The sequence below is a fragment of the Mustela nivalis genome (genome assembly GCF_964662115.1).
Source record: "Mustela nivalis genome assembly, chromosome: 1".
In the NCBI taxonomy this organism is placed as follows: domain Eukaryota; kingdom Metazoa; phylum Chordata; class Mammalia; order Carnivora; family Mustelidae; genus Mustela; species Mustela nivalis.
The window spans coordinates 121,425,474-121,437,213 of record NC_139020.1 but is presented as its reverse complement, the minus strand read 5'-3'; the positions used below and the strand labels follow the sequence as shown (position 1 = coordinate 121,437,213).

The 11,740-nt window shown below is 37.3% G+C and overlaps 1 protein-coding gene across 3 annotated transcripts in view; it reads right to left on the bottom strand.

Moving 5' to 3' along the window:
* Positions 1-11,740, bottom strand: part of COPB2 (COPI coat complex subunit beta 2) — a 460,843-nt gene that overhangs the window by 6,277 nt on the left and 442,826 nt on the right. For 2 of the 3 annotated variants that reach the window (XM_082740943.1, XM_082740941.1), the window contains exons 10-22: positions 10,901-11,011; positions 9,123-9,211; positions 8,932-9,038; positions 7,492-7,635; positions 6,726-6,856; positions 6,240-6,447; positions 4,392-4,502; positions 3,189-3,403; positions 1,631-1,723; positions 1,358-1,538; positions 1,126-1,194; positions 905-976; positions 282-658 (exon numbers count right to left, since the gene is read on the bottom strand). In XM_082740943.1, coding sequence (XP_082597069.1) covers positions 563-658; positions 905-976; positions 1,126-1,194; positions 1,358-1,538; positions 1,631-1,723; positions 3,189-3,403; positions 4,392-4,502; positions 6,240-6,447; positions 6,726-6,856; positions 7,492-7,635; positions 8,932-9,038; positions 9,123-9,211; positions 10,901-11,011 — 1,627 coding nt within the window. In that variant the 3' untranslated portion in view covers positions 282-562. Of the gene's footprint in view, positions 1-281; positions 659-904; positions 977-1,125; positions 1,195-1,357; positions 1,539-1,630; positions 1,724-3,188; positions 3,404-4,391; positions 4,503-6,239; positions 6,448-6,725; positions 6,857-7,491; positions 7,636-8,931; positions 9,039-9,122; positions 9,212-10,900; positions 11,012-11,740 lie in introns of those variants that run through there. The other variant, XM_082740942.1, reaches the window with a different exon arrangement.

Below are 11,740 nucleotides of genomic sequence, written 5' to 3'. Positions count from 1 at the left end.
CCAAAAAAGTACTTGTATCTTTCTGTATTACCAAACAGGTAGTTTAAACAGAGCCCATCTTAACAAGGTTAGAAGAGCTGGGTTTCAGATTCTGATTCAAGAAGCAAGTACACAAAATTGGGGTGAGGCATAAAAACCCAAGTATGTAGACTTGGCCATGGGGAACATCAAAAAAAAAGGGTTAGGAGAATGTGAGCTGATCTCTAGATGAGGTACAGTTTGGCTTAGCCTTCTAAAACTAGAAGTTTATTTTCCTAATTTAGAAAGGAAGCTTTCAAGTATTTTCATTAATTCAAAAGATTTTATGAGATATGGTCTAACAACCGTATGAAAAAAATCAAAGCCCACATTTGTTTTACTTAACAAGGAAACAGTGATTTAGATGCTGCACATAAACCACTCCTAAGATGAGAAGAGCACTGTGCTCCCAGTGAGCCACACTCAGCCTTTTCATATAAAAATCTAAGGAATTTCTCAGAGTCCAAAGCATGGTGGTCAAGGTGGCAATCAATACCTGTCCATAATAATGATCTATGAGTTGGGTTCTCAAGAAACATTACACTCAATCATCCAAAATGTCTTCATCTAGGTTGATGTCTGTTGTGTCAATATCTTCTAATTCCAAATTATCCAGGTCTACTTCCAGTTCAAGTAAACTCTGCAAAGAAAAGAGTCATACAGCACTTGGTTATCTCTGATAACCTTTTGAAGTTACCTCTGATTCATGATCCAAAGAGAACCAAAGCAATAGTCAAAAGGGGCATTTTCTCATTGCAAAGCCCCTGCTCTGAAAGTGATTACATCACTTGAAATGCAGAGGCCTGCCCATCCTGCAACCATTCATGGGGAGAGAAGGAGGAGTGAGCATGGGGTTTCCCTGAATATCTGGGTATGATGTCTGTACCTTTTCTTCTTTGTTGGCTGTGTGAGAGGCCACAATAACTGGAGTAGGAGAAGGTGGTTTCCCATCAAGTTCCTAAAAGCCCAAGTGGAGACACAGACAAAGATGAAGGAATTTGTTCAAATAATTTTCCCCCAAGGGAAGCTGTTAGGATTAGGAAGTGGGAGAAGGTACTTAAAATGAACAAATCTTAACCAGATTATCTCATTCAATAGTCTACTGACCTGGTGAGCTGCAGATCTTGAGGGCTGAAAGCCTTTTGCCTCTTCCATAACATTTCTTTCTTCATTTGGCTATCAGAATAAAGCAATGATGAAATATTCTGAAGTCAGTTCATCTCTAAACTTGACCCAAATCCCAGATATTAGCTCTCAGTCCAACAATAATGTATGTAAAGTGTGATGCACTTCTACACTTTAGTCACAATAAATGAGGTCTGGCTGCCTGGAGACTCACCGTGACAAGTGGGTATTGCTTGGCTGGCCACAGATCAGCATGTGTTTCTTTCACCCATTCTTCCACAACAAAGGCTTCTTTTAATCCAGGAAAAAGGTTTTCATACTCTGTTGGATCGGCAAGGGATTCTGCAGCTTTCTGATTGACTTTTGAGAGGTTTTCTCTCCAGAGTTTCACCACCCTATTGTAGAGATTATGGAACCAGAGAGAGACTGAGTAAGTGTGCTCTAGTTCTTACCTGAAACATTTGTTCCTAAAACTAAAAGTCTGTACCTTGAAACCTGACTGGGTAAGTAAGTCCGGGCCAGGAAGGCAGCTTCTGGCAGTCGGCCAGTTCTAATCAAGAGTTCCAGGCAAGCATCAAGCCTAAAGATTCAAAAGGAGAGGCACTATTACCAAGAATAGACAAAGAAATGCAGATTAAGCAATGCAAGGTGAGTATGCTTTCCCCAGCTTCCACACATACACCTCGTTTCTGTCACTGAGCCATTTACTTGTCATCACCAGGGTGTTTACGTCCTCACTGTACTCCATAAGCATGAAGGACAGAGCAGGTTTGTGACCATTTTCAATCTCCTGATAACTTACTTTAAACAACTCCTAAGAAGAAGCTAACGGGGCATTTTAAGACCAGCTAAGGCAGCTTAGACAAGCACATTTTAAAGGCTTTCAGGAGCAGAAACTTAGTTTTACAGGTGGGGTCAACGAGGGCAATTCTCCAATGTGAGCTGTGCTGGACAATCCAGTGCTGCCCAGCCAGAAAATGTCCTGGTGTCTGTTTTCTTAATTTGTTTCTTTTTTAATTTTTTTTTCTAAGTTTGATAAAGTATATAATGTGCTTTAGAATTCACAGGGTTTTGGCGAAAAAAAAAACACAGGGCTTTGGGTTTTAGAAAGGTAATATAGTACATATACTACATATTACCTAACATCCTCAGTATCAATTCTAGTAAATGTGCTGCTGAAGTGAGCACACCTCCTCAGCATCAAATAAAAGTCATAAACGTTAATATTCTGTAATAACACATGCATACTGGATGTGCTAAAAAACGAGTGGCATAAAAGCAACTAATAATAGTACTTCAGAGTTCAGGTTTTGCCATCAGATAAGTTTTAAGGAACTATTTTCAGGACACTTTTTGGCTTTTAAATTATGGGCCTATTCCTACAAGTATACAAATTTATAAATACATCTATTATGATACACATTGGGGTGCACCAAGTTTTTATAATAAAGTGTGAGGTTTAGAAAAGTCACTAGAGCAAGGATTAAACACTTTTGTGTTTGATTTCTTAATATGGTCAACTAATGCTGAGATGATTTGATTTGCACTAACCGCTAGACTTTCAGAAGTATATGACCTTTTTACACTTTACAATTAGACGCAATTCTAGAAGCACCTGACATCATCCTCAACCCCCTTTATTCTTGCCATGCACAGGTCAGAACTATCCAATTAGGGTAAAGCTACTGCCACCTGGGTACTATGGAAGCAGGAGAATAGCTTCCTGCCATGGTGAAATAAAATGGCTCAGCCCGGGAGAGGCAAGGCTTTGAGAAAGTGGTTTAACATTTCTCTCAGTCCATACCCTCCCTAAACAGCTCATTTTGCTCAATTTAGATCAAATATGTGAAAAGCATCCCTTATTGAAGGCGAATGCCACCAAGGTAGCACTGTCCTCTGACTGCCCCCACTAGCCAGAAGCAAGGCCAGAACTCTCTCCATTCTCTTTCCAGGTTCATTCTTCCTCTCTAAAGCACCCTCAAAGTCAGTGCAGAAATTAGTGTTTTAAATTACCGTCTCTCTTAGGTCTTGGGTAAAATACTTACTTGCCCTGTAAAAAGTAGCTCATGAATGCCACGTTATTCTTTCCATCTCTCTCTGCACCCTCTGCTAGTTTGTTCACCATACTAGCATTTCCAGAGGCAGTGGCCAAGAGCAGCAGACCCCCGTAATCCTGTGCGTGGTGCAGGCACTCCTGGGCAAGGCCAAACTGACATTTACTGATGGCAAGTTCGGCAAGTTGTTTCCACTTTTGTTCTGACTGTAAGAAAGAGTTTACAAGTTAAAACATCTACGGAAATAAACATTTGAATTTTCAACATCAACACTCTTTTGTAACCTGAGTATTACTATGCTGACAATGGGAGATATTTCATACATATACTGAGCTGTGCCTATTAAGTTAGTTCTATCAATCAAAATAAGAATGGAATGACAAAATGTATAATGAGAAAATGGAAGTTATTCGTGTATACAAAATTAATTCAAACACAAATCAATTTTAATGATGCATGAATAATCATCAACCCATTATATTTTTATTTTGTAATTACACGGTAAAACTAAAAGTAATACTATCTAATTGGAGTTTTAAGGTAATTAGATTGCGGTTATTTTAATGAGTGATTTAATACCCTTTTTTGAAAGAGGAGAAGATTGTTTTTATATCCTTAAATATTCAACAATATCATCTGTCACTTGTAGCTTCTCAAAAATCAAATGCTACAAATTTGGATGATCTTAACATAGCTAAAATTTATTTAGCACATCTGAAATGAATTTACCAATAAATGCTAGCCTTAAACCAGAGCTGGTGGGCCCTCAATAGATAATAGTTTATTAAAATGTCACTGAATTATGTCAAAATATTAAAATCTTTATTTAAAACCAACAACTCTCTCAAAAGTTTGGGATACTGGCAAATTACTGCTTTGTCTATACTCTTTAAAAGAGTTCTCAGACTACTGTATCTTGTATCTTATTTCTTATCTTACAAAACAGATCTCATATAAACTATTGAAAACACTTTTTCTTAAATAAGATACTAAGAATATATCCCCAATAGAAACATTTAATTTATGTAAAGACTAACAAAATGCATTTTTAAATGATCAAAGAATGGCAATAATCTCACCAAAGAGAGTTACTAATTTGCATGTCCGAGAATTTCAATGAAAACTTACACTAAACACGAAGAAGTACCTCCTAATCTTTACATTAGTTATGAAAAATCCTGACTTATTACATACCTCTGCTTCTACTGCTAACTGGTATGCAATGTTCAGTTCTCCGAGCTGAAGAGCAAGTTCAAAGCGATGCTCTGGATCTGTGGATACTGTGAGAGCTTGCTGCTTGAAGCCCTAAACAGAGAACAGATGTAAGTGTGTGTGCACTCTGTATGCATATATATCTGGTATGCGTACACAGCAAATCATCCATTTATTTATCTCTCTCAAACTAAGACTACCCTGCTGACACATAGCCTCACTGCCTAAACAAAACTAATAGGTAACAAAATACTCTAATGAGAAGACAGAAAAATTAAGGAGTCACTCACTAAATTAATTGGTAAGAACCAACCAACAGACAAAATTCAGTTCCACAGTGCTCTGTTTTCTAAGCAGCAGGAGGTAACTGATGCTGAACAAACTGATGTAAAACTAGTAAAATTAAAAGAGAAAAAAAAATGAAACTAGCAAAATCAACAATGCAAAAGCAAACCAATGTCAAAAAGAAAAGGATTTTGGAAAGTTGAGTGAACAAGAGCCATTTCAAAAAAAGAAAGGCACAGTGGTATAGACCTAGCTGTTCCTAATCTACTCAATAAACTGGGCTTAGAGATTATCTAGTCCAGTCCCTCAAAGAAAAGCAAGTCAAATGTGAAAGCTTTCTTCCAACTTTCCCTGATCTGTAGGTCATTCAGCAGACATTTTGCTTGCAGGTCCTGACATGGATAGGGTACTATTACCTAGACTTCACTGTTCGTCTTATGTCCAGTTTATTCATTAGCATGCACTCCAGGGGACAGAAAATCTAAAACGGTCTTCCACATTCCATAGAGTCATCAAAACTGGCTTTTATTTAGAGATGTAGAAATCAACACCAAGAGAATCAACCAAAAGAATAAAAATGATTACCTCTAGGAAGCAGGTGTGAGAAAGGAAAAGAAGTGCGGTTGTTTTTCTTAAGTTCTGCAGAACTTTACACTTTGTGCACATACAAATTTGATTTAAAAACATTCCATTCAGAAAGGGGCGTATCAGTGGTGGTAAACTTTATGCAATGTATATTTTACCATAGTAAAAAGAAAAGAAAAAAGAAAAAAAGGCTTGCTAGCATAGAGAGGGAAAATATACGATGGAAATTAAAATATTGATAAAATGGAAAAGAAGTCTCCAGAACGGGCGCCTGGGTGGCTCAATGGGTTAAAGCCCTGCCTTCGGCTCAGGTCATGATCCCAGACTCCTGGGATCGAGCCCCACAAGGGGCTCTCTGCTTGGCAGGGAGCCTGCTTCCTCCTCTCTGCCTACTTGTGATCTCTGTCAAATAAATAAATAAAATCTTTTTTTTTAAAAAAAAAAAAAAGAAGTCTCCAGAAAGAGAAGACTGATAATCACTTTTAAACATTTTTCTTTCTTTCTTTCTTTCTTTTTTTTTTTTGCTTTAAACATTTAAAGAAGGCACTAAGAGTTACGGCACTGGGTGGCTCAGTCAGTTGAGCATCTGGCTCAGATCATGGTCTCAGGGATGTGAGATTGAGCTCTGCATCAGGCTCTGCCTTAGTGAAGAGTTTGCTTAGGATTCTCTCTCTCCTTCTCCTTCTCCCTCCCTATGTGTGTGCATTCTCTCTGTCTCCTCTCTCTCTCAATAAGTAAATAATAAAATTAAAAAAATAAAAATTAAAAGAAGTTACTGGGGCATTAAGAAAGGACAAAGAAGAGGCTAGTAAGTAACTTAAGTTTACAGGAGAAATTCCACTGCCATTAAGTGGCAATAAAGAAACAGTTTTCAAATCTATACTAACATTCTTTTCAATAGGTTTAGGAGGAAAAAAAAAAAAAAACACCCAAAAAGAAAACAAACCAAAAAACTCTTACCTGCTTTTCTAGAAAGTGTGCAACTCTGGTCCTCTGTTCTTTTGGAATGGTAGGCAGAACCTTATCAGCCATGCTGAAGTCCCTTCTCATGACAGCTGTCTGGTATTCCAGCACTGAAACCAGCAGAGAATAGCTAACAATGTTCAGTTCTTTATCTCCCAGATAAAGCCTGTTGTCTTTAGGAATATAGCCCAGGAGATACATTGTCCTATAACAGAAACAGAAATTAATTTAGGAGTAGGCCCACATCAGTAGGTAAACACACACACACACTCTCTCTCTCTCTGACACACACATAAAAAACCTGCCTCTTGCTCAAAATCTCACTTTGATTGAAACAGTTCTGATCAACAACAGCGAACGTACTAAAACTATACAATGAAAAATCAAGGCTATTGCTGCTACAAGCCAGCAACAGATTTTGTTTAAAAAGCATAATTCTAAGTTTAGGATGCTTGAGACAAAAGCAAAACAATACTCAGTTACCTATCCAAGTGGGCAATGGTGACTATTTCTCCTCCAACATAATAATTTAATCTGTTCACAGAACTTGTGTAAATGAAGCAATCGCCTACCCACAGCCCTGTTTTCACAATTTCCTGAATCTCACCAAGAACCTGCAAAGAAAAAATAGTCTATTATGAACTTACAAGTATTAGAAATCCTGTCAATAACAAAAACTGAGTATGACTGGGGGTGATAAGGTAGAATAAGGAATACAACGTAAGAGCCTACTTTAAGAAAGAAAATATTTCCTTGGAATTTCTATCTTCTTTCTCCATGTAAAAAACAGATTTCCTGGCTGAGTATATTTGTAATGTAGATTCTCACTGCTGCATCAGAGCTGTGATCCAGAAAGTGGTGATCTAAACTCACACACATGAAACTGGAGAAGTATTTCATAAAATCTTCCAGGACCATCTCCACAACAGATGATTTAACTTAACCATTTGAGAGCTCATTTAAATCACTCTGGGTAAACTGTCTTAAGACCAAAGCACCTTCTAATTTCCTTACTAAAAGATACCAAAGGAATCTAAAAACTTCCTAAAATCAAAGTACAAATTTCTTTTAAACATACATACTTTCAAACTCTGATCTTTCAGATAAGACTTTAATTTTTGCATTTCACTGTAATTAGTTAAATGTTACTTTCTCCAAACCTAACTTAATAAAATATTAAAATCAGTGAAGTTCTATTATATGAATATAAATCAGTAAAAACAAAGCTAAAATTGTGTTGGTCAATTACCTCAAAGGCATCTTCAATGCCATCTTCAGTAACTCCCTCATGTGTTTCCTGTGCAGCCAAGACTTTTTCCGACAGATACTTCAGGATAAAAAATGACTCCTCAGTGGCAATACAAACAAGCTCTCCAGAGTCAGACCAGAAAATCTACAACATGGCAAACAAAACAGTTTGGGATTTCTAAGCGGTATGACAAACTGCGTACACTTTGTTTCTAACAAGACTTGTCTTCTTATATTAGGGTAGTAAGTATGCATTTAACAATTTTATGTAGTACATACAGTGTATATATAGATATACATTTACACACATATGTACGTATATATTTGTATTTATTTGGAGGGTGGACAGGGCAGTGCCTCACTCTTTAGCCTAGAAATGGAAAGACTCAAGGAAAACAGGAAGGAAAGCTGTCAGTAGACACTGAACGTGCTATAATTTAGCAGCAGTAGCCTAGTCCCTATTGCTCTAGAAAAGTGTTTTTCAGCCTTTTTTATTTTCATTATCATCCCCACCCACACACCCAGTAACCTTTTTAGACATTTTTTTTCCTCACCTCACCTATAAAGTTTTAATACCATGGATATTACATATATGCTTATACATACATAGCACATACACATATATACATACATATAAATATGCTTTATAGGTAAAGAGTGAATTTTCTTTACACTCAGTAACCAATTTTTGCCCTGTGGGGCCCTAGTCCCCACTCAGACTGCATGCTGTAAAAGACACAACCAGGACGCTAGGGAGGTAGATTTGTCTCCAAAGAATTTTGTGACAATGAAAAGTGGTCAAAGAAGCAGGCAGTTCCAAAGGTAGAAAGCTCTGTCACTAGAGGCATTTATCTGAAGTTTCAACAGCCATCATCAGGTAAAGCCCGAAAAAGCTTTCTGAATGGTATGGGGCTCCTAAGCCTTTCCAAGTCAAGAGCTCCCTGACTTCCTGTCTTGAAAGTATACTTTTTATATTCTGTCAAATGCCATTTAAAATATGAATAACAGGGGCGCCTGGGTGGCTCAGTTGGTTGAGTAACTGCCTTCGGCTCAGGTCATGATCCTGGACTTCCAGGATCAAGCCCCGCATCAGACTCCCAGCTCCTTAGGCAGTCTGCTTCTTCCTCTGACCCCCTCTCTCATGCTCTCTCTCACTCATTCTCTCTCAAATAAATAAATAAAATCTTTTAAAAAATAAAATAAAATATGAATATATTTGTATAACATTTGTATAACCTTTGGTGCTTTTCAAAATACCCAATGTCTACTGCCTCATTCATATACAATTCTGATTTTCTAAGCAATCTTAAAGTAAATGGTACTGTGTCCAACACAAATGGAACCAGGACAGCTGGGTACAAAGACACTTATTTGCCTCAGGGACCGACAGTTCCTCACAAAGGTGCACACTCCAGAAGTAACAATGGAGGGGAAAACTCACGTGTTTGGGCTGAATTTCAATTCTGCGTATGAGTTCGGTATTGTCCCAGTCATAGAAAGCTAAGCCATTTACGGATCTGACTCCCAGTAAGAAGCCTCCATAGATACCTAAAAGGAAAAAGGATTTTGGTTTAGATGTTTCTGAGCCATTGAAAAGCTTCTAATATTGTGTCATAAATAAATAGCACTCACTTTCTGCTCCAAAATCTGGTTTAAATGATTTTTTTTCCTTAAAGTTCTTAAATATCTTTACAACACTGTTGCTCTCTCTTATTGCGTATCTGGCGGGAAGGAAGGAAAACATGGCATATTATATACCAAACCATACTTCCATAAAATGTTAGAAATATTTTCAAATATATCTGAGTAATGAATTATGGGTTTGACACTATTACACACATTATTAGGGTTTACAACTATTTCAGAAACTGAAAAAGACCCACCATCCCTCAAAAAGTGAGTGATTAAACCAACTATGATATATTCATACAATGGAATATTACTCTGCAGAACAGGGGACCAGTTACTGATTTATGCAACAATATGGATGAATCTCAAAAATATTATGCTAAGCAAAAAAAGCCAGACACAAGAGTGGATACTGTAGGACTCCCTTTATATTAAACTCTAAGGACAAATCTAATCCACATGGTGACAAAAAGCAAATCAGTGTTTGGGGCCAGGGAAAAGACTGTTAAGGGGATTTTCCAGGGATGACAGAAATGTTCTATGTCTTTATTGTGCTGGTGGTTACAGACTGTATCTATCTGCCAAATTTCACTGAAACATACATTTAAAGTAGTGCATTTAATTTTGTATAAATTACAACTCAATAAAGATGACTTAAAGATAAAAACTTTAACAAGCGGCTCAGCCATTTCTGGCAACTATTTAGAACATTGTGTATATTCAGGCCTCTTGAAAAAAGGGACTGTGGCTGTTGCTGGATAATCAAGAGTATTTAAGGAAGTGATCTGATGAGTGTTCCTATCAAGACAGGAAAGATGCTGAAAGGGCCTTAGCTAGATAAAGATTAAGAGGAAAAAAAAAAGCAAATTATCAAAACAGAGAGGTATGTTAAGAGTGGTGAGGCAATCCATGAACTGTAATTTTTTTAAGATGATATCAAAGTACATTTTAGTATTTGGAACAGTGCATGTATGAATGTATTTAGGAAATCTATGAAAAGATCAAAACAAATTCTTACCTCAGTATATCTTACTGTTAAAAAACTTAAAAACATGCACCTTATATGCAAAACTGAGGCTCAGGTTTCTCACTGTTGAGGGCAGGGGCAATACAATATATGGAGAAAACAAAACTAAGAAAACGGAAGATGTAATTCAGTTGTATGGTCAGAAAAAAACCAAAGCCCTAATATTTATTATATGCACCAAAAAGGAATCAAAAGGAACCACTCGGTAACGAGTATCTAGTACAAATAATGATAATTAATTAGCACCTGGTATGATAATTCAGAGTTAAATGATTTTTCCTGTTTTTAATAAGAATATTTTGTGAATACTCAAAATTTAGACAGAATTTAATAATGGGGGTTGGATAACATCACAGAAAATGAGTTTTAAAAAAGATTCAATGAAGTTCTCATCGAGATGACATCAGACTACACTGTCTCGCAACTAGCTCAGGACCTAGCAATACCTCAGGACTCCAGGGCAAAGGGAGAGCCTCCTTTGTCTTGAGCCCATCTATAAGCACCAGGCCCTGTCAAGGGTTCCATCAAGGAAATGGGTGCTGGGCCCCCAATTTAATGGATTATTAGATGAGCCTGAGTGAGCTTGCTGAATAATGAATACAGAAAGGGCAAAGGCAGCACTGTTGAGAACTGTTCTTGAACACAAAGAAGCACAGCCAACACTGAGCCTTTGGAACATGTTTCATACAGCTGCACACAGATCACCTATCTGCATGCAGTCGGGGCTAGCTGGAGAGCACAAACCAAAACTTACTCTGAAGAATCATGGGCCCATGCAAACTCCTGGGCAGACCCAAAGCTTTTGTTTCTCAATGCCATTGCTGTGTAGATGATATATTCACCATCACCACACACCACAACAAACCTGGAAATTATGGAAGCCAGGGAGAGAAGTAGGATCAATAACATGTGGAAGTTATGAAACAATGCTCATCTTCATAATAAAATACTTCTAATAACAAATGCCACTTTAGTTGACTGTTATAACTGAATCTAGTATCTTTTAAAGTTATACATTTCTTCAAATACAGATCTAGACATAAGTATTCTACACAACAATTCCAAAAACATAAAGATAGGGTTTTGCTGAAAATCTTATTGCAGTGGCCCTCTCTTATAAACAAAGGATACGTGGGACAGGAAGATAAGAATGGCTGGAGATGCACAAGGGCCAAGATTCTAATAATTCAACTGATTTTCAAGGGGGGGGAGGGGCAGTGAGAGATTCTTAAGCAGACTCTATAACCACCCTGGAGCCCAGTGTGGGGCTCCGTCTCACAACACTGAGATCATGACCTAAGCCAAAATCAAGAGTCGAACACTTAACTGACTGAGCCACCCAGGCGCCCCTCAACTGATATTTATTGAGAATCAAAATGCCTAGCATTTTGCTCACTGCATTTATACCGTAAGAAGGTATATTTATTATATTTATACAAATATATATAAATATATTATATGTTATACATACAAATACATTATATTTATATACATAAATATAAATATATTACATTTTTACCATAAGAAGACATAAGAAGGTGCTACTCTGGGGTGCCTGGGTGGCTCAGTTGGTTAAGCATCTGCCTTCGGCTCA